This window comes from Drosophila miranda (genome assembly GCF_003369915.1).
Source record: "Drosophila miranda strain MSH22 chromosome Y unlocalized genomic scaffold, D.miranda_PacBio2.1 Contig_Y2_pilon, whole genome shotgun sequence".
Lineage (NCBI taxonomy): Eukaryota > Metazoa > Arthropoda > Insecta > Diptera > Drosophilidae > Drosophila > Drosophila miranda.
Genome location: NW_022881614.1, coordinates 23,237,335 through 23,262,185, shown reverse-complemented (window position 1 = coordinate 23,262,185; position 24,851 = coordinate 23,237,335). Strand labels below are relative to the sequence as shown.

Here is a 24,851-nt window from a genome sequence, read left to right as displayed (position 1 = left end):
CTGCGGTGGCGGATTGTGTTTTTAAAAAGTTTTTATTTTACTTCTAACTTCACTGATATAGATTTAAGTAGAGGGTCACAAAGGATTCCGGGCAAAGGGTTTGCGCGATCTTAATTTTTAGCTCGACTTTGCGGTGTCGCTTCTGGATCAAGACTGACTTGAACTTTCTGATCTTTGCATCGTTGATCCCTTTCGGGAATAGTTTTTCTATAAACATTTCAATTGATTTCGCCATCCCGAGTATTGGATTTCGTCATCCAAAGAGAGAACTGTAAAATGCCTAAAGTGCAGGATCTGCAGAAAGCCGGGAGTGAGATTGTTTATGAGAAGCCGGGTGTGGGCAAACATTGGTTTTCCATTTAGGCGAGTGTCAAAGATTGGGATTGCGGCGGGAGCCCTTGAGATTGTACATCTTAGAAATCAATTAGGCCTACTTCGGGGGCTGATCTAAAAAATGGTCCTCCTCAATGTTATTTATCCGCATTGCTTTATTAGCCGGTTGTTCCGACATTTCGTTTGGCTTTCGTTTCTGCGCCTGATTTTCGTTAGACTGATTATTCGGTACTACGTTTGCACTAAAATGCTGAGCTTGGTTATAATTGTTATTATTTCTCCTATAATAACCGTTAGTATTCTCCCGATAATTTCTATTATTATTATTTCCCCTGAATTGATTGCTGTTCTGTCGGTTCTTGATTTGTATCGATTCGTCTACATCCATTGGTTCTGGGGCCTGATTTTGTTGTCTATTACCCAAGAAATAGGGTTGTCCCCATGACATGTTATTCCTCTGAAGATCCCTTTTTTGGTCGAATGGTGAACTATTAGTCCTTGGTTGTCGTTGGTTGAATCTTAATGTATTGTAGTTATTATTCCCTGAATTTCTGGGGCCACTGAATTGGTAGGCAAATTGGGCCCGAATGTTATTTGATTGCAATTCCTGTACCTTTGCCAAGGCATTCGGTAAATCTGGGGGATTCAATGAAAATAGGATTTCTGCAATGCCGCCGTTTAGGCCAGTGACAAAAATGCGTAAGGCATTGTCTCTAATTTTCTTATTTGATTCTTTCGTGATTTCACTGTCCTTTCCGTGAGTCATTATTGTCTTATTTATTAACAAGGTCATTTTCTTGTTAACCTCGTTATAGAAATCTATTATTGAAAGGTTCCCTTGTCGGAGAACGCTTAACTCCTGTTCTATTATGTAAATTGGTCTCTTGTCACTGTAAACAAAGTCAAGTCGTGAAAGTATGGCATCAAAATTTAAAACTGTCCCGTGGTTGGTCAGTGCGTCATGTGCTGGTCCTGTTATTTTGTTTCTCAAAATTGTTAAGGCAATATAATATTGCTTACTTCCTTTCTTATATAACTTCACTGCAGTTTCTGCAGCTTCCCTCCATCCTACGTATTGGTTTAATCCACCATTGAAAATTGGTAGGGATTCTATTACCTTTAATGAGGTGTCATCTTTTATTATCTCGTCTATTGTTTCTGCCTGATAATCTGATACCTGATCGGATTTAGTTTCTATTTATTGTTTAAAATTTACAATTTGCTCCTGTACTTGTGAAATTTGAAGTGCTATCAATTGTTTGACCAGATCTGCAGTGAGATCGGTCCTTGTTTGTGAGTTAATCATTTTTAGTTTTTCAAAATGTAAAGTTAGTTGATCCACCTTAAATTTTTCTTATATGTTTGTTTTTATAATCTAATATAACCTAATTGAACTTATATATTTATTAATACAACTTTTGCTCACGAACTATCCGGTAGGGGTCGTCCTTCTTAGTATGGCTGACAGATCTTCGAACGGGTCTTCCTTCTTGATTTGGCTGACAGGTCTTCGAACGGGTCTTCCTTTTTAAATTTCTTTGTTTAACTGGGTCTTCTGGGGGTCTTCCTTCTTTGGTTTAGCTCATAGTTTCACTTTCTTTGTGTTTTGGTTTGGTTAGTTTTGTTTAAAAACTTTGGTTTTTTTGGTTTTTTTGTATTTTTGAATTGTCTTGATTAGCTTTTGTATTTATTTGTATTTTGTATTGTAAATTGTATTTATTTTTGCACACCCTAAGCTCCGGTTTGTTTCCTTTTTATCTCACTTTTTCTTATCTTGTATCTCACAGTCACTCCGCGTTTTTATATCTGAAGGATTTATTCCATTAATTAATTGTCCTTCGGGTTTCGGCACGACGCAACACTTTTTTTATTCGGTGCTTTTTATACAACGTCGCCCCACGTTGGGCGGCAATTAAATAACTGCGGTGGCGGATTGTGTTTTTAAAAAGTTTTTATTTTACTTCTAACTTCACTGATATAGATTTAAGTAGAGGGTCACAAAGGATTCCGGGCAAAGGGTTTGCGCGATCTTAATTTTTAGCTCGACTTTGCGGTGTCGCTTCTGTATCAAGACTGACTTGAACTTTCTGATCTTTGCATCGTTGATCCCTTTCGGGAATAGTTTTTCTATAAACATTTCAATTGATTTCGCCATCCCGAGTATTGGATTTCGTCATCCAAAGAGAGAACTGTAAAATGCCTAAAGTGCAGGATCTGCAGAAAGCCGGGAGTGAGATTGTTTATGAGAAGCCGGGTGTGGGCAAACATTGGTTTTCCATTTAGGCGAGTGTCAAAGATTGGGATTGCGGCGGGAGCCCTTGAGATTGTACATCTTAGAAATCAATTAGGCCTACTTCGGGGGCTGATCTAAAAAATGGTCCTCCTCAATGTTATTTATCCGCATTGCTTTATTAGCCGGTTGTTCCGACATTTCGTTTGGCTTTCGTTTCTGCGCCTGATTTTCGTTAGACTGATTATTCGGTACTACGTTTGCACTAAAATGCTGAGCTTGGTTATAATTGTTATTATTTCTCCTATAATAACCGTTAGTATTCTCCCGATAATTTCTATTATTATTATTTCCCCTGAATTGATTGCTGTTCTGTCGGTTCTTGATTTGTATCGATTCGTCTACATCCATTGGTTCTGGGGCCTGATTTTGTTGTCTATTACCCAAGAAATAGGGTTGTCCCCATGACATGTTATTCCTCTGAAGATCCCTTTTTTGGTCGAATGGTGAACTATTAGTCCTTGGTTGTCGTTGGTTGAATCTTAATGTATTGTAGTTATTATTCCCTGAATTTCTGGGGCCACTGAATTGGTAGGCAAATTGGGCCCGAATGTTATTTGATTGCAATTCCTGTACCTTTGCCAAGGCATTCGGTAAATCTGGGGGATTCAATGAAAATAGGATTTCTGCAATGCCGCCGTTTAGGCCAGTGACAAAAATGCGTAAGGCATTGTCTCTAATTTTCTTATTTGATTCTTTCGTGATTTCACTGTCCTTTCCGTGAGTCATTATTGTCTTATTTATTAACAAGGTCATTTTCTTGTTAACCTCGTTATAGAAATCTATTATTGAAAGGTTCCCTTGTCGGAGAACGCTTAACTCCTGTTCTATTATGTAAATTGGTCTCTTGTCACTGTAAACAAAGTCAAGTCGTGAAAGTATGGCATCAAAATTTAAAACTGTCCCGTGGTTGGTCAGTGCGTCATGTGCTGGTCCTGTTATTTTGTTTCTCAAAATTGTTAAGGCAATATAATATTGCTTACTTCCTTTCTTATATAACTTCACTGCAGTTTCTGCAGCTTCCCTCCATCCTACGTATTGGTTTAATCCACCATTGAAAATTGGTAGGGATTCTATTACCTTTAATGAGGTGTCATCTTTTATTGTCTCGTCTATTGTTTCTGCCTGATAATCTGATACCTGATCGGATTTAGTTTCTATTTGTTGTTTTAAATTTACAATTTGCTCCTGTACTTGTGAAATTTGAAGTGCTATCAATTGTTTGACCAGATCTGCAGTGAGATCGGTCCTTGTTTGTGAGTTAATCATTTTTAGTTTTTCAAAATGTAAAGTTAGTTGATCCACCTTAAATTTTTCTTATATGTTTGTTTTTATAATCTAATATAACCTAATTGAACTTATATATTTATTAATACAACTTTTGCTCACGAACTATCCGGTAGGGGTCGTCCTTCTTAGTTTGGCTGACAGATCTTCGAACGGGTCTTCCTTCTTGATTTGGCTGACAGGTCTTCGAACGGGTCTTCCTTCTTAAATTTCTTTGTTTAACTGGGTCTTCTTGGGGTCTTCCTTCTTTGGTTTAGCTGATAGTTTCACTTTCTTTGTGTTTTGGTTTGGTTGGTTTTGTTTAAAAACTTTGGTTTTTTTGGTTTTTTTTGTATTTTTGAATTGTCTTGATTAGCTTTTGTATTTATTTGTATTTTGTATTGTAAATTGTATTTATTTTTGCACACCCTAAGCTCCGGTTTGTTTCCTTTTTATCTCACTTTTTCTTATCTTATATCTCACAGTCACTCCGCGTTTTTATATCTGAAGGATTTATTCCATTAATTAATTGTCCTTCGGGTTTCGGCACGACGCAACACTTTTATTATTCGGTGCTTTTTATACAACGTCGCCCCACGTTGGGCGCCAATTAAATAACTGCGGTAGCGGATTGTGTTCTTAAAAAGTTTTTATTTTACTTCTAACTTCAATGATATAGATTTAAGTAGAGGGTCACAAAGGATTCCGGGAAAAGGGTTTGCGCGATCTTAATTTTTAGCTCGACTTTGCGGTGTCGCTTCTGGATCAAGACTGACTTGAACTTTCTGATCTTTGCATCGTTGATCCCTTTCGGGAATAGTTTTTCTATAAACATTTCAATTGATTTCGCCATCCCGAGTATTGGATTTCGTCATCCAAAGAGAGAACTGTAAAATGCCTAAAGTGCAGGATCTGCAGAAAGTCGGGAGTGAGATTGTTTATGAGAAGCCGGGTGTGGGCAAACATTGGTTTTCCATTTAGGCGAGTGTCATAACCGTAGAGTTGCGGTGTCCGCAGCAACTCACAACGTTCCCCCTCGTTTTTTTACTAGGACCAACGGGGAAGCATAAGGAGACTCACTATGACGGATTACTTTCTTTTCTAACAGATCATCTACTATTTCAGCTACTTTCTCTCTCTCATGGTAGGATAAACGACGCGGAGTACAATGAAATGGTGTTGTTTCTGTTACACGAATCTGCATCTGATACTTTGGTGGTGCTTTAAAGTCAAATTCTTTGTGTAAATAGTATGTCTTAATAACTTCCCTACACTTTTCTGCAAGAGTGGGGCCAAATTCGAAACCTACGTTAATATGTTCCTCTTCATCAATCTCTACCGACGCACAAAAGTTACTGAATTCGTCGCCTTGATTCATATTCTCGATGGCCATTTTGTCATTCCTTGAGTTTTCTTGTGTCTGATTTTTAAATGGATTAGAACGTTTGATTAGCTCGCTTCTTTCTGATTGATTACCATCTAACTTATCATATAGTCTTATGTTTATATTACTTTTACGTTCGGTGAATAAAGACGCGCAGGTTAAACTAATAGCTTTTTGCTTTAACGAACTTAATGGTGTGTGTTGCTTCGCATTGATATTTTTCTTATGAACTAATTTTACTTCAATAACTTTAAGGGCATCGCGTCCCAACAATACCGGCAAAGGCAGCATGTTATCATCTACGATGTTTAATAAAACGATATATTTCTTTGTGAAAAATTCAATATGGCACTTAAATTTTCCCCATATGGGAATTGGTTGTCCTCCTAGTCCATAGTATTTCCTAACTTCATTATAGGCTTCAACTATAGCCGACTTCGGTATCAAAGACTTATGAATAGACTAAAAATACTGACGCCTCTTTGTTCACCAAACGGAAGTCATAAAGTGATTAACTGGACAGCCGCTAAATCGTCGTTGTTTTTTTCTCCTGGTCGCTCCTCATCTTGAACTGAAGCTACCCTAGTGGTCATCTTTCGTTTCGGGCACTGCGAATATAGGTGGCTGGTACTCCAACAGTTAAAACATGCCCCATCCGGTCTCTTTGGCTGACTGCATTCCTTCATAACGTGCCCAAATTGCCGACAGTTGTAGCAACGCATTGCGCCACCACCTTGCTGCTGCCCAACTGCCATACTCACATTTAGTTTTCCCTTTGTCATACCTTCGCTACGAATTGCTACGACGCCAGGAGCTCTTCTGACCTTATCATAGGTGACCATCTTGTCACGGAACTCGTTGAGTGTGCTGCAATATAGCATGGATGCTGCCATGCCCGTCTTGTCCTGCAGTCCCTCTACGATGAATTTGACCACATCGCTCGTGGCCATGTCTGCTTGCGACGCTATGCTGCACATTGCGACGAAATATTGCAATGCGCTTTCATTATTTGCAATTTTCCGTGCCTCCAGTCGCTTTCCAATGTCCCACGCTGACACTTTCTGCTCAAAGACGTTGAGCAATTCTGCTGGCATCAATTGCCAAGTCAAAGGCGCCACATGGTCGATGTACGCCTTCGCCGATCCGCCTAGCAGCCGCTTCGCTAATATCCAGCATTTGGACTCGGATACACCATGGAAATTCATAATGTCCTCAAAGTTACTTATCCAACTGGTTACAGCCTGGTCGTCATCTCCAGAAAATGGACGCATCAACGACTCAATGTGTGTCAAGTCGATGCAATCTCCCGGCGTTTCCAACTCCATAGCCTCTTTCTCCGTTTTCAATATGCTTAATTTGAGATCAGCTAAGCGCTTGTGAGAAACGTTCCAACTGCTGCAAACGGCGCGATTCTTCTTCGTAATCATCTGATCGCATGGTCAATTTCGAACAAGCGTTGTCTTGTCGCGGCATGAATGCTTCTCGAGCCTTCTGCACATTTTCACCATATTCTTCTGGCGCCGCTTTTACTGCGTGTTGTGCACTACGGTTGTCTCTATCTATCTCGCGCTCAACCGGGACTGCAAAAATGTCTGCCTGCATAGTCTCGTCTGCGCTTGGCGCCGTATTTCCTAGCTCATGCGTGTCTTCCATGATTTTTTTCACTGCTGTACTTAATTGGTGTATGTTGGCATCTTGATCAAAATATACGTTTTGCCTACGCAATATGTCGCTAAGTTCACTTTTGGTTTTCGCTCTTATGTCTGCATTGTTCATCGCAGAGTTTTTTTTTTTTTTTTGGGCAAACCCCACACCTGATATGTAAACTTTTAATAGCACGGTTTTATTATATGTTCTTCTTTCTTGATCGTCGTATTCGAATGAATGTGTGTTGGCATATCGATACTTGTCGAGGACAAGTATCGATATATCGAGTACATTGGTATTTCTTATAATACTATCGATGAGTAAATCTTAAACTAATATTCAAATCTTATAAACTAATATTCATATCTTACACTCTTTAAAATTTTATCAATATATTTTATTATACCCGATACTCAAAATGAGTATTGGGGTATATTAGATTTGTGGTAATTTGTCCTCGACAAGTATCGATATATCGAGTACATTGGTAGTTCTTATAATACTATCGATGAGTAAATCTTAAACTAATATTCAAATCTTATAAACTAATATTCATATCTTACACTCTTTAAAATTTTATCAATATATTTTATTATACCCGATACTCAAAATGAGTATTGGGGTATATTAGATTTGTGGTAAAAGTGGATGTATGTAACGTCCAGAAGGAATCGTTTCCGACCCCATAAAGTATATATATACCTGATCAGCATCAATAGCCGAATCGATTGAGCCCTGTCTGTCCGTCTGTCCGTCCGTCCGTCCGTCCGTCCGTCCGTCCGTCCGTTCGTTCGTCCGTCCGTCCGTCCGTCCGTCTGTCCGTCCGTCCGTCCCCTTCAGCGCCTAGTGCTCAAAGACTATAAGAGCTAGCGCAACGATGTTTTGGATCCAGACTTCTGTGATATGTCACTGCTTAAAAAAAATTTCAAAACTTCGCCCCGCCCACTTCCGCCCCCACAAAGGACGAAAATCTGTGGCATCAACATTTTTAATGATACGATAAAACCAAAAACGCAGAATCGTAGAGGATGACTATATGTTCTAGAATGTAAAATCTCAACCAGATCGTATAATTTTTATAGCCAGAATCAAGAAAACAATTTCATTCTTTCTCGCTCTGTCTCTGTCTAACACACAGGTTTCATGGTCGGTTTTGCCAATTGCAAAATATGAGTTCAAGGATCTCAGAACCTATAAGAGCCAGAGCAACCAAATTTGGTATCCACACTTCTGTGATATCGGACCTTGACCTTTTCGTGTCCAAATTTCGCCACACCCCCTTCCGCCCCCGCAAAGGACGAAAATCTGGGGCATCTACAAATCTCAGAGACTTTTAAGGCTAGAGTAACTACAAAAATGATCCGATCTGATCCAGATTCAGCAATCTGATAGATATGGTCATTATCTATGATTCTGCGTTTTTAGTTTTCTCGAATGTGCAATATTGTGGATGCAACAGATTTTCGTCTTTTGTGGGGGCGGAAGGGGGTGGGGCGAAATTTTGAGATACACGTTTTATAGTAAGATCTAACAGGAGTGCGGATACCAAATTTGGTTACTCTAGCCTTAATAGTCTCTGAGATTTTTGAATATCCCCAGATTTTCGTCCTTTGCGGGGGCGGAAGGGGGTGTGGCGAAATTTTGAAACAAACTCGTCTCGGTCCGATATATTAGGAGTGTGGATACCAAATTTGGTTGCTCTAGCTTTTGTAGTCTCTGAGATCTAGGCGCTAATGTTTTACTCTAAGCAAAGCCGCCTATGCTACGTGTGTGTTAGAGAGAGACAGGGCGAGAAAAAATCAAATTGTTTTCTTCATGCTGGCTATAATAATAATACGATCCAATTCAGATTCTGCAGTCTAAAAGATATGGTCATTCTCTACAATTCAACGTTTTTGGTTTTCTCATATCTTTAAAATTGTGGATGCCACAGATTTTCGCCCTTTGTGGGGGCGGAAGTGGGCGGGGCGAAGTTTTGAAATATTTTTGTAGCAGTGACATATCACAGAAGTCTGGATCCAAAACATCGTTGCTCTAGCTCTTATAGTCTTTGAGCACTAGGCGATGAAGGGGACGGACAGACGGACAGACGGACGGACGGACGGACAGACGGACGGACGGACGGACGGACGGACGAACGGACGGACGGACGGACGGACGGACGGACGGACGGACGGACGGACGGACGGACGGACGGACGGACGGACAGACGGACAGACAGGGCTCAATCGATTCGGCTATTGATGCTGATCAGGTATATATATACTTTATGGGGTCGGAAACGATTCCTTCTGGACGTTACAGACATCCACTTTTACCACAAATCTAATTATAATTATAATATAATTATAATTATTGGCAATATGAGGCATGGCATTTCTGCAGCTCATTTGCGTTACTTCGCTCTTTTATTGGCGAAGTTGTTTATTAATTTCCTTGATGCGCTCTTGGCAGCGTTGTCGGTCCTCTTCATTTGTGAAGGTTTTTTCCATGTCCCGCTCCAGATGTCGTTGTTGAAGCAGCCGTTTGATCCGGCCGCCCCTCTTTGTTTTCTTCCTTGGCCTTTTTTCGTGTCTTGCCCTGTACCCAGCTATTGTGAGTGGGCGTGGTCCATCAGCTGGACACACCTCAAGCGCCTCTTTTAGCGTCGATGCGTCCCTTTGTTCAATAGGAACAGCATTTTTCATTGGTTCCTTTCCATGGGCCTATGGGCTCAGGCGGTGCCGTTGCCGGTCATCGCACAGGTCAAGTTATATATTTGTATGTTATGTTTGTAGTTTATTTTCTTCTTTTAGGCCTAGTCATCGCACAGGTGCTTCTAGTGACACACGCTCTTTGTAGCGTTGTCGGTGTTATCTTCTTCCATTTTCTTTTGTCGCATTTTTAATTCACTTTTAATTTTAATTGTCCATTGGTTAATTGTTCCATTGTAGTTAAAAAATGGTTATTGGCGTGTGCTCCTTCCGGTTGCGTATTTATAATTTTTCACTAATTTATTTTTCAAAAAGTGTCCTGTCACGGTCGCCATGTGGAAAGAAGTATAATTCTTTGTAAAAATATATGTGTATTTCTTTATTTTGATCTTTCGGGAGTTATCCCTCCGATCTGATTTGTTGTTTCTTGTTGATTAAATTTAACAATTGTGTTTGGGCTTTCATAAGCCAAAAGCCGCGGAGCGGCGCTGCCAGTGACGCCGGCAGCGGAGCGGCAGAACTATGTGTTCTTATCTCTTATATGTTAGCATGTATATGTGTGAATATGCTCAGCGCTGCACTATGGTCCGAATGACCACTTTTGTTGGCCAAAATTAATAACTCCCGAACGGAACAAGATTTTTATACCCGATACTCAAAATGAGTATTGGGGTATATTAGATTTGTGGTAAAAGTGGATGTGTGTAACGTCCAGAAGGAATCGTTTCCGACCCCATAAAGTATATATATTCTTGATCAGCATCAATAGCCGAGTCGATTGAGCCCTGTCTGTCTGTCCGTCTGTCCGTCCGTCCGTCCGTCCGTCCGTCCGTCCGTCCGTCCGTCCGTCCGTCCGTCCCCTTCAGCGCCTAGTGCTCAAAGACTATAAGAGCTAGAGCAACGATGTTTTGGATCCAGACTTCTGTGATATGTCACTGCTACAAAAATATTTCAAACCTCCGCCCCGCCCACTTCCGCCCCCACAAAGGACGAAAATCTGTGGCATCCACATTTTTAAAGATACGATAAAGCCAAAAACGCAGAATCGGTGAGGATGACCATATCTTCTACAATGCAAAATCTGAACCAGATCGTATAATGATTTTAGCCAGAATCAAGAAAACAATTTCATTCTTTCTCGCTCTGTCTCTCTCTAACACACAGGTTTCATGGTCGGTTTTGTCAATTGCAAAATATGAGTTCAAGGATCTCAGAACCTATAAGAGCCAGAGCAACCAAATTTGTTATCCACACTCCTGTGATATCGGACCTTGACCGTTTCGTGTCCAAATTTCGCCACACCCCCTTCCGCCGCCGCAAAGGACGAAAATCTGGGGCATCCACAAATCTCAGAGACTATTAAGGCTAGAGTAACCAAATTTGGTATCCGCACTTCTGTTAGATCTCACTTTACAACGTATATCTCAGAATTTCGCCCCACCCCCTTCCGCCCACACAAAGGACGAAAATCTGTTGCATCCACAATATTGCACATTCGAGAAAACTAAAAACGCAGAATCATAGATAATGACCATATCTATCAGATTGCTGAATCTGGATCAGATCTGATCATTTTTATAGCCAAAAGGAACAAATCAATTTGCACTGGCTACGCAGCCCCCGACGTCACGCTCAGACTGATTTTCTGTCTCTCTCGCACGCACTCCTTGTCGTGTCGTTTAATTTTAGCGGCGTCTGCCGGAGGAGAGCCATACTGACTTAGTATCGGGTATAACTGTAGAGTTGCGGTCTCCGCAGCAACTCACAACGTTCCCCCTCGTTTAATTTAGTTTTTTGTATTGGATTTATATAATCAATAAGAAGTGGATTTAAGAAAAAAAAATGTGTGTGGCACCGCCCCTTTTTTTAATAATGCATATTTAAATTATTAGTTATAGTGAAAAACAAGTCTTGAGCATATTTTCAACATCTTTATTAAAAATAGAGGCATTGGATGCTGTACGAGCTAAGTCCCTCCAACAGTTTTCCAGTGGAATCCATCTACACAATTAAGACCTTCCTTAATCCGCTCGATGTAGTTCCTTGCTCGTTCGTTTTATTTCGTATGTCTCTTAAATCTAGTGATCATAATTCAGATCGTTTTGGCTCGATACTATTGATACTATCGATTGCGCTTCTTTATATGTACATAATGTAACGCGCCAACTTCAAATTAATTCACAATTTTAGTAATATTTACATATTAATTCAAATATTCAAATTGTTAACCTTTATAAAGTAATTTAATCCTATATTCTATTAAGGGGCGTCAACAGATGCCTAAAAGAAATTTTTTTTACCTAAATATAAACAAAAATTGTGATCCAAGTCAAAAAAATAATTGTTTAAAGGTTGCTTTTGTCAAGGGGCTCTGAAATATAAAAGATTTACATTTATTCTAACTGTGCTGTTAGTTAGTTTACCAGATTATACACACCTACATGTTTTTAACCCTCATGCTCTTCGTTTTCCACTTCCATACTCCATTGCAATCCAAAATTATCATCATAATCATCTTCATTCCGACCGTGGTCTTCTAATGGGCTACCTTCGCTTGATAACATTTCCAAAACTTCAGTTGGAAGGATTATTCTGTTTTGTCTCTGAATACGTCTATCTAGATTTACCGATGAAATAATAGGATCTGATGTATCCATTGCTCGGTGGAACACGTCTGTAAAATTATGCATTCGGCTGCACTTCCGTGCATGATGTAACCGATCAGATTTTTCCGTTTTGTTTGCTCCCTTATTGCACAGTACTGCTCTTTGCTAAGATCCTTGTCGAGAAGCAGGGCTAACGCCTCGTCAGGGGAGATCGGGGTCGGCTTTCCTACTGGGTCCTGCACAGCCTGGCGAACTATTTTGGCACAAAAGCGAGGTCGTGTTTGCCTCGCTTTCGTGCGGCAATGCTTGCCGCTTGAATCAATAAATTGATGTTTCCTTTCTCTGATGTAACAAGATCTGCATCCTGCCTTCTTTGTGCTCTGCGACCTTTTTTGGTATATAACAATACAGGGCGTCCCACTGACTTTAAGGCTTTTGGGACGGCTACACTTGTTTGTTGATCAAGCCAATCTACATATTTCCGTTGAAACATCTTTATATTTGACCTGCATATTTTCCATTTTGTTGTCAACCGATAATTAATTTTTTTGCTGGTTTCAACAAATGCTGTGGTCATTTCTTCTGATATGTCACCATTAAGTGCTGATTTTAAAAATTCCAGTACCACATTTTCCTTTTTGATTTTTTTACCCTTTTCTGAATGCCATAAGGCAAACAATTCTGCATTTTTTAATGTGAGGTAATGATCTAATAATGCAAATTTAAAGAATTGTGGTGAAAAGTTGCATTTCTTACTATATACATTTCAAAAAGAATTTATTAATCTACAACACACAAAAGGTTTCAGGGTGGGACTAGGTAGGACTCACTTTGTACACCTTTTCAAAAATTAGTTTTTATTACAAGGTGGCACATGTTGAACGACTCACTTTAACCTACAATTACGAAGACATCACAACTACTAGATACAGTTCACAACTCAAAACACGTAATACAAACCCGACTGATTAAGATTCATCAAAAAAATTTAATTAGTTCCTTGCGTTTTTTAATTTTTGAGAGATTTAAAATTGTTCTTAATCCGGCACTTTTTCCCTTCACGTGCTTTTCGATAACAATAGCTAGGTTGAACAGCTGATTTTGCAGAAGTGGCGCCATCTATCGAAATTTCTGGTACGCAGCTTTAACGGTCCATCTTTTTCGAATGCAGCGCGATCAAAACCAGGTTTCAGCTTTGACTTTGAAAAATTAGGTTTTGGCCAACAAAAGTGGTCATTCGGACCATAGCGCGCTGTTGGCAGCGAGAGCGCGAGGGAAGATCTATGTGTGTATGCATGTATATTAGTGCCGTCAAGTCATGGGAACATGCTGACGCTGCACTTGGGTCGCTCGAGGCATTCTTGAGTGAATCGTAATACGATCACCCAGAATGTCTGGGACTTTATTGTTACGTAAACACTGCAACAAAGTGTTACAGTGTGTATTCTTTAAGTACCGTCGGTACAGTGGGTATTCGAAATAATGAATACTTTATGTGAATGTGTATATTATATTTAATTTAATATTAGCATACTACAAGAGCTACAGGATACTGTTTCTCTTCATTACTACCTTTTCCCCTTCCCATCCACAAAAATGTACTTCCTACCCACTGTGCTCAGTGAAAGTGCACGATAAATATGTACCTCATCTATCAGCACATAAAACCGAAAATACAATTTTCCAGCCAACTCAAGGGCCTCGAAATCTCAATTGATAAAGTGGCCATTTCCATTAGATTACAGCAATGGAAAAGGTAAATAGTAAATGGTAAATGGTGAATGGGGGAAATGGAATTTCCACTTCCGCTGGCACTTACCAAGCAGCAGCAGCTTGATGTCCTTGGCCGCCTGAATGCCATCCTCCTTCAGGTTCTTCTCGATCTGTTTGGACCGCTGTATGGCAGCGCGCTCTTCGGCGGAGGTAGTGCAGCCCATTATGGTGGCTCTGATGGTAGTTTCTGATGATCTGCTGATGTTTGCGGTGTTGCTCCTGCTCTGCTTCTCGTCGGATTATTTGGGGTGATGGAGGCTAGGCGAGTAGGCAACTTCCCGGTTCACGCTTCCTCTTAGGAGAACATTTGTTTATGTGTATGTACAATTTTACAGTTCAGCTGAAACGGAATTCAGAATTGTTTGCAATGGGGAATCATCATCATTATCCACATCATCATCATCGTCGTCGTCGTCGTTGCCCCATAAACAATCTCTAACGAACTTTGATCACTTTGATCTAACGCCGTCGTCTATAGTTTAGTTCTATGCTAACCCCTCTGCGCATTGGTTGCATATCGATCTCGCATAAAGTTTATCTGGCCATAGCAAGCTTTCGGCTTCCGCTAAGCCACCAAGATTAAATACGAATTATAAAGTTTAACCCGAAATCTCTTTTCATTTTTGAAACACATAGGTGCCAAAAAAGCTTGGCATCTCAAACATTGGTGACCCCCCGACGTGATATAAAACCATTGCTTAATCGCGTTCCGTTAAAACACTTATTATTTATACAATATTTTGTTGTTGGGTAGTTTAACTACCAACAAATACATTTGGGTGCACGTTGAAAAACAGTTTAAAGTGCAAATTCAGTGAGAGTGCGGCTGGAATATTTATAGACAAATTCCGGTACCTTAAGCGTCGAATCTCTCATTCTCTGCGCAGCTGCAGCCGCGGTTCTTGACTTTTCGTGTCTTGCATTCTCGCTCTCGCGTCTATACATCGTCGCTTAATCGGTATTTCATTTTCCGTTGTTGTGTCGAATTGCACAACGGTTAACATAGACAACGATCCGAATACAGCGCGGGCGGAAATATTGTGGTGGCTGATTCCAGACTGAGTCTGTATAAGCGTAAAAGTCAGTCATTATATGATCGATTGCACAGGCTTGGCGAATCCTTCGCGGGGAATAAAATCGATAAGCTGACCGCCGCGGAAGTCGAGGTGCGCCTTGATATGTTGGCAGAAATTCGAGAGGAATTTAATAAGGCCCATAATGAGTTGGAGGCTCTCGATCAAAACGAGATTGGGAGTGAGCTGCGCGAAATCTTCGATACTCTTTTCATATCGTTGAAAGCTGAGTTGCTGGCTGCTGTTGAAGTAAGCCAGTCACACGCCGCTGCCCATTCTACGACTCTGCCAAGCCATTCCGGACATAGTACCATCATCATGGCTCACAAGCAGCGACTTCCTGAGCTGAAGGTGCCTAAATTTTCTGGTGGATACGTCGAGTTCTCGGATTTTATGGCAATGTTCAAATCGGTGATTGAAGCGGATGCGGATCTCAGTGACATCGAGAAATTCCAGCACCTTCGCTCTTGCCTCGCTGATGCGGCTTTGGATTCGGTTCGATCGTTAGAGCTCTCCAGTGCCAATTATCGTGCGGCTCTGGATATACTTAATAAACGCTTTAATAACAAAAGACTTGTTTTCCAGGCACACATCAAGAAGATTCTTGGGCTAAAGAGGGTAGACTCGCCTTCTGCTAAAAGGCTTCGGGAGTTTTCGGATGCAGTCAATTTACACATGCGAGCGTTGCAGACATTGGGAACTGCTGAGGAGATTTCAGGATTCATGGTCATCAACATGCTGCTGCAGAAGTTGGATTCGAAGACGCAAACCAAATGGGAGGAGCACACATCGTCGGATGCTATACCTACCGCAGAGGAATTCTTCGAATTCTTGCAGCAACGCTGCCAGAAAATGGAGCGGTTGATAAAACTCTTCGTATGTTTTGGGAAGTCGAGAATTGTGTGGAGGCTGGTTTGAATCCCAAAGAAGAAGACGATTGTGAAGCACATTTCGTAAGCCACCTTTCACGGTTGCCATCCGGGGAGTATGCAGTTCGTCTGCCGCTAAATAACAATACTGATCGTTTAGGAGAATCTTATGCTCAGGCTTATCGACGGTTCATCAGTCTGGAGCGAAAACTGGAGCGTAATCCTACACTCAAGGAGCGGTATTCCGCCTTTATGAGGGAGTACATTGATTTGCATCATATGCACCAAGTCAACCCTGATTCCCGTAGTCTCTGCAAATTTTTCTTGCCTCATCACTGTGTCCTAAAGGAGGACAGTACGACGACAAAACTCCGTGTCGTTTTCGACGGATCCGCAGCTACATCAACTGGATATTCTCTAAATGATGTGATGATGTCAGGCCCTGTTATTCAGCCTGCATTGTTTAACATATTGATTCGCTTTCGAACATATCCAGTCGCTCTCACTGGGGACATTTGTAAAATGTACCGCTGCGTACGAGTGTCTCCACCCGACAATTTGTATCAGTGCATCCTATGGCGAGATTCCATCGAGTCCGAGGTTCAAGTCTACACATTAGACACCGTCACATACGGGACGAGGGCTGCATCATTTTTAGCGGTCCGCGCAATGCACCAGCTGGCCATCGACGAGGGTGAGTCCTACCCTCTTGGCTCAGCTGCTCTGCGGCAGGAGTTTTACGTGGATGACCTTATTTCGGGCGGTAATTCGGTCGCACAGGTCATGGACAAGATGCACCAAACATCAGCTTTACTGTCCCGTGGTAATTTTAAACTTAGGAAATGGTGCTCCAGTCACCAGGAATTACTTGAGGGAACCCCTGAAGATGACATAGAGAAGTTCCTAAAGTTTAATGATGGAAGCGACATTGCCAAAACTCTCGGCTTAGCGTGGGACCCTGCTTCGGATCAGCTGCTTTTTGCCTTGTCCGCACTGGACACAAACTCAAAGCCATCAAAGCGGTCGGTTTTATCTACGATTGCGCGGTTCTACGACCCTCTTGGATTGATAAATCCAGTCATTGTCAGGTGCAAAATCTTCCTTCAGCAGCTTTGGAGAGAAAATTTGGATTGGGATTAAAGCCTACCCTCAGCGTTGCATTCAACTTGGATGGACTTGAGAAATAGTTTGGCAAGCATTTCTCGGATCTCATTTCCTCGCTTGGTTCTTCGTTCTAGTGTGGCTACAGAAGTTCACGGATTCTGTGATGCCAGCTTAGAAGCATATGGCGCTTGCGTGTATGTCGTGTCCAGGGAAGCCCAGTCTTTGAGCCACTTTTTGTGCTCAAAGTCGCGAGTGGCGCCGCTAAAGACTATATCGATTCCTAAGCTGGAATTAAGTGGAGCCCATTTGCTTGCGAAAATCATGCAGAATGTAAAGGACATGGGAATCTTTACAGGTCGGTTCTATTGCTGGTCGGATTCGTCAACAGCATTATCTTGGATTAGGGACGAGCCAGCTAAATTTCAAGTTTTCGTGGTAAATCGAGTGGCATCAATTCAGGAGTTGACGGCAGCCATGGAATGGCGCTATGTTCCCACATCTTTAAATCCTGCTGATATTCTCTCGAGAGGCTCGCTTCCCAACCATCTTATCCAGTCAGAGCTATGGTTTCACGGCCCATTCTTTTTGCTAGGCTCCAAGGATAAGTGGCCTGTATCTCCATCTAACAACATAGCAACTTTGGAGCTTCGCAAGAGAGGATTGCTAATTTGCGAATTCATTCTTTCGCATGCAGCGCACATTCGCCTACATGCATAAATTTATACATCGTCTTAGGCATCCAGGACTCACCGTTTCTGATATTCGGCAAGGAACGCATCTTCTAATTCGACACATTCAGCTGGCAAATTTGTGGATGGACATAAAGGAGATTCGGCGCAATGGTCAAGTCATGAAATCCAGTTCTATTAGTTCGCTCAACCCGTTCATCGATCATTCTGGACTATTTAGAGTTGGAGGTCGTCTTGGCAACTCATCGCTAGGATTTGACGCTCAGCACCCGCTCATTCTGCCAAAGGGACATTCCATTACCTTTGCGCTGATAAGATATTATCATGAAAGAAACCTCCATGCCGGACCTCGCGCCTTGCTATCCAAAATTCGGCTGGAATATTGGCCCATTGGAGGTGTTAAGGCAGTGTCAAGGGTCGTCAGCAGATGTGTGAGATGCTTCAGGACTAGGCCGCGCATGGTCGAACACATCATGGGAGACCTACCTAAGGAACGTTTGGAAGGATCTCGAGCTTTTGAAGTCACTGGAGTAGATTACTTTGGACCTTTTTTCTACCGATCAGAAATCCGCACGAGGCCTCCGATCAAGTGCTACATTAGCGTATTCATCTGTTTCACTTCTAAGGCTATACACATGGAGCTCGTAAAGGATTTGACCACCGCATCGTTTCTAGGCGCACTAAGGCGTTTTACTTCCACTCGAGGAAGGCCAAGTCAAATTTGGTCGGACAATGCGACAAACTTCGTTGGGGCCAAGAACGAGCTTCTGGAGCTAAAGAAGCTTTGTCTGAGCGAACCGCATATGAAGGAGGTCCACGAATCCTGCTTGGCTGACTCGATCGACTGGCGTTTCATCCCACCTCGCTCTCCGCATTTTGGCGGGTTGTGGGAAGCGGCCGTGAAGACCGCAAAATATCACCTGTACCGCTCAGTTGGACCATCTGTGCTTAGCTTCGACGAGCTGCGCACTCTGATCTGTCAGATCACTGCAATTGTTAACTCTCGCCCTTTGCTCTCGCTTTCAGAAAATCCTGATGATTTAGACGTTTTGACTCCTGCTCATCTGCATTTAGGCGGCCCCCATGAGCAAATCCTCGAGCCTGACCTAACGAAGCTGAACTACAATCGTCTGGATGGCTGGCAGCGCGTCACCCAACTACAGCAAATATTTTGGAGCCGTTGGCGCGAAGAGTATCTCACTCTTTTGCAGAGCGCGCGAAGTGGCGTACCCCCGCGCAAAACATCTGCAAGAACGACCTCGTTCTGGTGAAGGACGAAAATCTTCCTCCAATGCGTTGGCCACTGGCTAGAGTGGTCGATGTCGTTTTGGGCAAGGACGGAGTGTGTCGCGTCGCTGACCTGAAGACATCCTCAGGAAACATCAGGAGGGCCGTCACTCGGCTATGTTTGCTGCCCCTTAAGGAATCTGTTGAGAGACTAGCTCCCAACGGGGGGAGTATGTTCGGGCCAGCCGCTGAAGAATAACCGTAAATTTAACATTATTATTGTATGAGCAGCGAGAGCCGACTATGTTGTAAAACGTTGACGTTCTGCAGAGCTGCTGCGCTCTCCCGCTAAAGGGGCTCTCTGCCGCCGCCACTTCGGCAACTACTTTGATCTGCTGCCGCCACTTCGGCAATCACTTTGATCTAACGCCGTCGTCTATAGTTTAGTTCTATGCTAACCCCTCGGCGCATTGGTTGCATATCGATCTCGCATAAAGTTTATCTGGCAATAGCAAGCAATCGGCTTCCGCTAAGCCACCAAGATTAAATACGAATTATAAAGTTTAACCCGAAATCTCTTTTCATTTTTGAAACACATAGGTGCCAAAAAAGCTTGGCATCTCAAACAGCGGCTATCTTATCAATAGGGAGGGCTATCGGCAGTTTGGGAGATATCATCGATGGTGCCAGACGAGATACGATACGGAGATACAGAGCGCGGGGCTTGGTAATTTATCATGTAAATGAATTAAGCACTGGAATGGAGCTCTGGAGAGAGTCCTGCTCCCTATTTTAAGTTCTTGTTCTTTTTCTTCTTTTTTTTTTGGTGTTCTGTGTGTATGTGTTAGGCGAGGGCGTAGGCGCAATGTGGCAGCGGGTGCCGGCTCTACAGGCTATGGGCTGGGGAGGGGGAGGGGAGCGCGATGATTCGATGCTTCGGGGTGTGAAAAGCAGCGCTTTTCGCCATCAATTCAATTATGCAGAAAATACTTGTTACACTTGGCTTGTTTCCCAGAGGGCAATGCCGGCTAGCTGTCGACCCCAGGGCTGGGTAGTTCCCCTTGCCCGCCACATGTAGACAAAAAAGGAGACATACTACTTCTCGGGACATCAAAACTAACAACAACCTAACAACAACAAAGAAAATCATGAACAGACGGCTATCAAGTGGGTGAAGCTTGGGTGTTATCACTTCGCGCGCCCGCCCTACCTGTGACCAAACACAACGTTCATTTTGGCCACCCTCTGCTGGAACGGTAACGGCTGGCCTAATCCATGGCTTACGCCACGCGTCCTCCCTCTATTTTAAATTTCAGTCTTCATGCTTCAATATATATCCAAGCTTTAATAATCGTAAATTGACAATTTCATCTTTCTCATTAATAAATCGCTATACTCAAAATTATCACTAACCACTAAGAAACACCAAAACGTTCGACACAAAGACAAACAAGGAAATAACTGCTGAAATTTCGTTCAACCAACAGGGATACCCTCACCCATACGTAATGGAATATGTGTAGATGAGTGGATCCAGTTTTACGGGAGTTAATTTAACTCGGGCCCCTACGGAGACTTAACCTACCAAGAGCTCTTGTTAAGGGTCCCCGGGACATAAACAATAAACAATATTTTTCCACAAATCGCTCGACCAAATACGGTGGACTGATGGGACCCCCGCGTCACCCACTAAGGGTTAATCTTCTGGCACTGAACAGCTGATCGCAGATTTAGGTTCGTGAAAGGTGTTGGTGTTTTTACATATTTTTTTCAATGGCCAAGATTTTACGTTAAACGGTTTAAGCTAATACTAATTACTAAATAAAGGACAACACACGGAACAAAATAACATTTAATGTGGAACGGTGTTTGGAGTGCGGATTATGTTTTTTTTCTTTAAGCTTAAACGTCGTGGGCGATCGCTGGCCGTGGCCGGTCAGCCCTAAATTTATATAGGTCCGTGTATACGTGTGCGCGTGTGTGTGTGTGTGAATAGGGTTTCGGGGTTTTTACTTGGTGAATGAGACCAAACGTGTGGCACGCACTGGAAGGCGATGCAACGATCGTGCGGTGTGGCTAGAATCGCCCCGGCAGCTAAATTCGCCCTCTTTCACCCTCCCCCTTCACACGTCCCGCGCTACTTGGCTCACACACGCGCAACTGGAACGAACTCACTCAGGTTCCGTTGGGCAGTCTTCTTCTCTGCAGTCGACTTTCTCGAACTCCAGTGTCCCTCTCCAGGAAACCTTCTGGCCCGGTTCTGGTGGCTATATTCCTTGCCGGCTGTTAGTAAAATTTTCTGCATTACAACCTATTTTATCGCCCGCCTTTTCTGTACTCACTTCAAACTTTCTGTTTTAAGCACAAAATTTCAAATTTCAACGTCCACGCTCCACGATTTCCATAATCCAATCCACGTTTTCTAATATTTTCACTCCTATTTATCCCTTTTTCCCTTACTAATACATATAACTAATCCTATTCTCTTCCTTATATCCCCAGTAACGGCTCCAGCTCCCCCCGATGTCACCATACACCATCGAGCCTCCCTGGACTTCCGCTAGATGGCGCGTCGCCCTCAGCCCTGGCCACCTATCGTTCAGGTGGGACTGGAACACCACCACGAGTATGTCATCAGTCCCAGGAGGGACAACATACGCGTGGGCATGCCCACCGGATTCCGGAACACTATTGAGCACACGCCGGCGTGCCCTGCATTCTTCTGCCGCGCCCAACGTAGGCCACACCCACACCTCACTACATTCTCCTTTTCAGGTGGTGGCATCTCCAACCTCGACGCGAGCTTTCTCATGACATGGAAAAAGTCTTCCACACTCTCGTTTGACCGCTGCATTCTTTCTCGCAGTTCTCTCATGCGGTCGAACTCGGACGCCGTGCCTCGGAAACGAGCAATTAAGTCGCCCCTTAGTTCCTGCCAAACACCACCGCCATGATCACGGATGTACTGCCAGTACCATTCCCGCGCGTTTCCTGTAACCAGGTGATGAAATCCCTTTACAACTTCATCCCACGGACAGCGGCATTGGGCTTGTAGGAATTCAATTCGGAACACAAAATCCTCGACTGTCATTTTGTTGCTGTCTCCGTCGAACGTCACGTCCCATTTTTCGACTCGGCCCCACCGTGGCCAAGGTCTATAACCCGGGGGATTTGGATGCGGATCTTCTCGAGGAATCCCACCAGCTCTCCTACCCTCGCCACGACCCTGACCCGAGTGTCTGAGTGCTATCGGGTTTCGCCAATTTCGCGCTTGATGCCCACCCCGTTGATGCTGCTCACTGGATGCGGTCGGTCCTACTCCTGAAGACGGTTCCGGACCAATACCACCTCGCCCCGAGCGAGCCAAAAAATGGTTTTGGTGGCGGAATCGGCGCATCAGTCGTGCTAGACGGCTTCCTTTTCGGGATTGCTCCTCGATACTCCTGCTCGTGGTGAACCTCCTCCCGCTGCGGTTCCTTCTGCTGCTGCAGCTGTCTAACCGGCTGGAGTACCTCGTTGAGTTGGTGCATCATCTCGATAAACCCCTTACGCAACTCCTCCTGCAACACCCGACTAATCGAGTCAGTGTTCGCTGCCCTGTGTGTCGCATGAGCCTGAGCCAACGATACGTTGACTGCTGATGCCAGTTCGGAAGCAAGCGTGGGTGTAGGATCGGACATTGGCCATTCTTCTGACCTGGCCTGGACCGGTGTTCTTGGCAACCCACCCTCAGCTCCAAGTTCCTCCCGATCTTGATCAAACATCGCCCCTGACACTTCTCCTATCTGGTCCACTGTTTTGTTTACGCGTGATCGCGTATGATACTGTCGACTACCCCCTTCTTGTGGCATCTGCACCGAGCAACACCAATATTACAAAAAAAAAAAGGGAAACTCCTAAACTAAGATAATATATATAAATAAAGAAATAAATACCCAAAGAAATAACTAGTAAGAATAAATAACACCACGCTTCGGACCAATAAATACTCCGATAAATAAATAAATAAATACCGATATAAATATTGCGCCAACCAGCGCCGTTAACGAGATATATGCAATTAAATATTTGAATAAATAAATAATAACATACATGTATATTCGATCGACACCTAAGACACTCAAACTTCAAACACATTCAACACAACACAAAACCTAACAACAAAAATTCCTAACAGTTCTTCTTCTTCTTACAAGATTCATTAAGAGGGGGACACGTGACTAGCCGGGACCAGCAACCGCTCCAGTTTCTGCGCTCCACTTGACAGTCGCCCTACGGATATCCTACAATTACGAACACCACCTTTGTGTGGCCTGTCATCTACTCTAGTCATCGCTCTAAGCGATGGCCGATAAACGAGAAGCCTCACGGTGCATGAGCTCACTTTGCTTGTGATTTGTTCCTGTCATCCATCATACCGATCTGCCATGACAACAGATGCATCGCGGGTTGTCTTTACGACTCCCGGGCCACCTACTCCTCACCACCTCTCGGCAGACAGACAACAGGTTCAAAAACACGAAAGCGGCTTTGTTTTAAACAAACAGGTGCGAAACTACAATGAACATTTACCTACATGACTTACTCTAACTTATTCCAATATCACATTCCATCACAGATTTATTCGATATCACAGTCCACCAGGCAATGTGTCCGTCGCAAACTCCCTGTCCATTTTTTTGTTGAACGGCAGTGACTTACGTTCACTTGCGACATCGAATAGCGACAAAATGTTCAACTGTAATTCGTAAGTCCCTATCACATATTTTATATATCCGTTAACTGCCTCCGTCTATCCATCCCTAGCATCAATCACCCCGCGCCATTAAGGACCAGCTTTACGCTCACCTTAAGCCTGCAGCAGCGACTTCTGCCGGGACAGCTAAACTGCACTTCGCGAGCTGTCGTCTTCTCCACTAAATGTATTATTTTTTTTCATTCCCCTCAATTTCCCTTCCCAGCCCGAGTGACATTTCTTGTAATACCACCCGAACCTGCGTCAGTCCAGATGCATGCGAATTCGAAAATAAATTGGGCGCCATTTGTTACACTTGGCTTGTTTCCCAGAGGGCAATGCCGGCTAGCTGTCGACCCCAGGGCTGGGTAGTTCCCCTTGCCCGCCACATGTAGACAAAAAAGGAGACATACTACTTCTCGGGACATCAAAACTAACAACAACCTAACAACAACAAAGAAAATCATGAACAGACGGCTATCAAGTGGGTGAAGCTTGGGTGTTATCACTTCGCGCGCCCGCCCTACCTGTGACCAAACACATCATTCATTTTGGCCACCCTCTGCTGGAACGGTAACGGCTGGCCTAATCCATGGCTTACGCCACGCGTCCTCCCTCTATTTTAAATTTAATGCATCATGCTTCAATATATATCCAAGCTTTAATAATCGTAAATTGACAATTTCATCTTTCTCATTAATAAATCGCTATACTCAAAATTATCACTAACCACTAAGAAACACCAAAACGTTCGACACAAAGACAAACAAGGAAATAACTGCTGAAATTTCGTTCAACCAACAGGGATACCCTCACCCATACGTAATGGAATATGTGTAGATGAGTGGATCCAGTTTTACGGGAGTTAATTTAACTCGGGCCCCTACGGAGACTTAACCTACCAAGAGCTCTTGTTAAGGGTCCCCGGGACATAAACAATAAACAATATTTTTCCCCAAATCGCTCGACCAAATACGGTGGACTGATGGGACCCCCGCGTCACCCACTAAGGGTTAATCTTCTGGCACTGAACAGCTGATCGCAGATTTAGGTTCGTGAAAGGTGTTGGTGTTTTTACATATTTTTTTTCAATGGCCAAGATTTTACGTTAAACGGTTTAAGCTAATACTAATTACTAAATAAAGGACAACACACGGAACAA

At 43.1% G+C, this 24,851-nt stretch overlaps 1 protein-coding gene across 1 annotated transcript in view; it reads right to left on the bottom strand.

The window, feature by feature from the left end:
• The window catches only part of LOC117193385 (G protein alpha o subunit-like), a 138,175-nt gene that overhangs the window by 112,057 nt on the left and 1,267 nt on the right, over positions 1 to 24,851 (bottom strand). The window contains exon 2 of the mRNA XM_033398132.1: positions 14,039 to 14,332. Coding sequence (XP_033254023.1) covers positions 14,039 to 14,156 — 118 coding nt within the window. The 5' untranslated portion in view covers positions 14,157 to 14,332. The remainder of the gene's footprint in view (positions 1 to 14,038; positions 14,333 to 24,851) is intronic.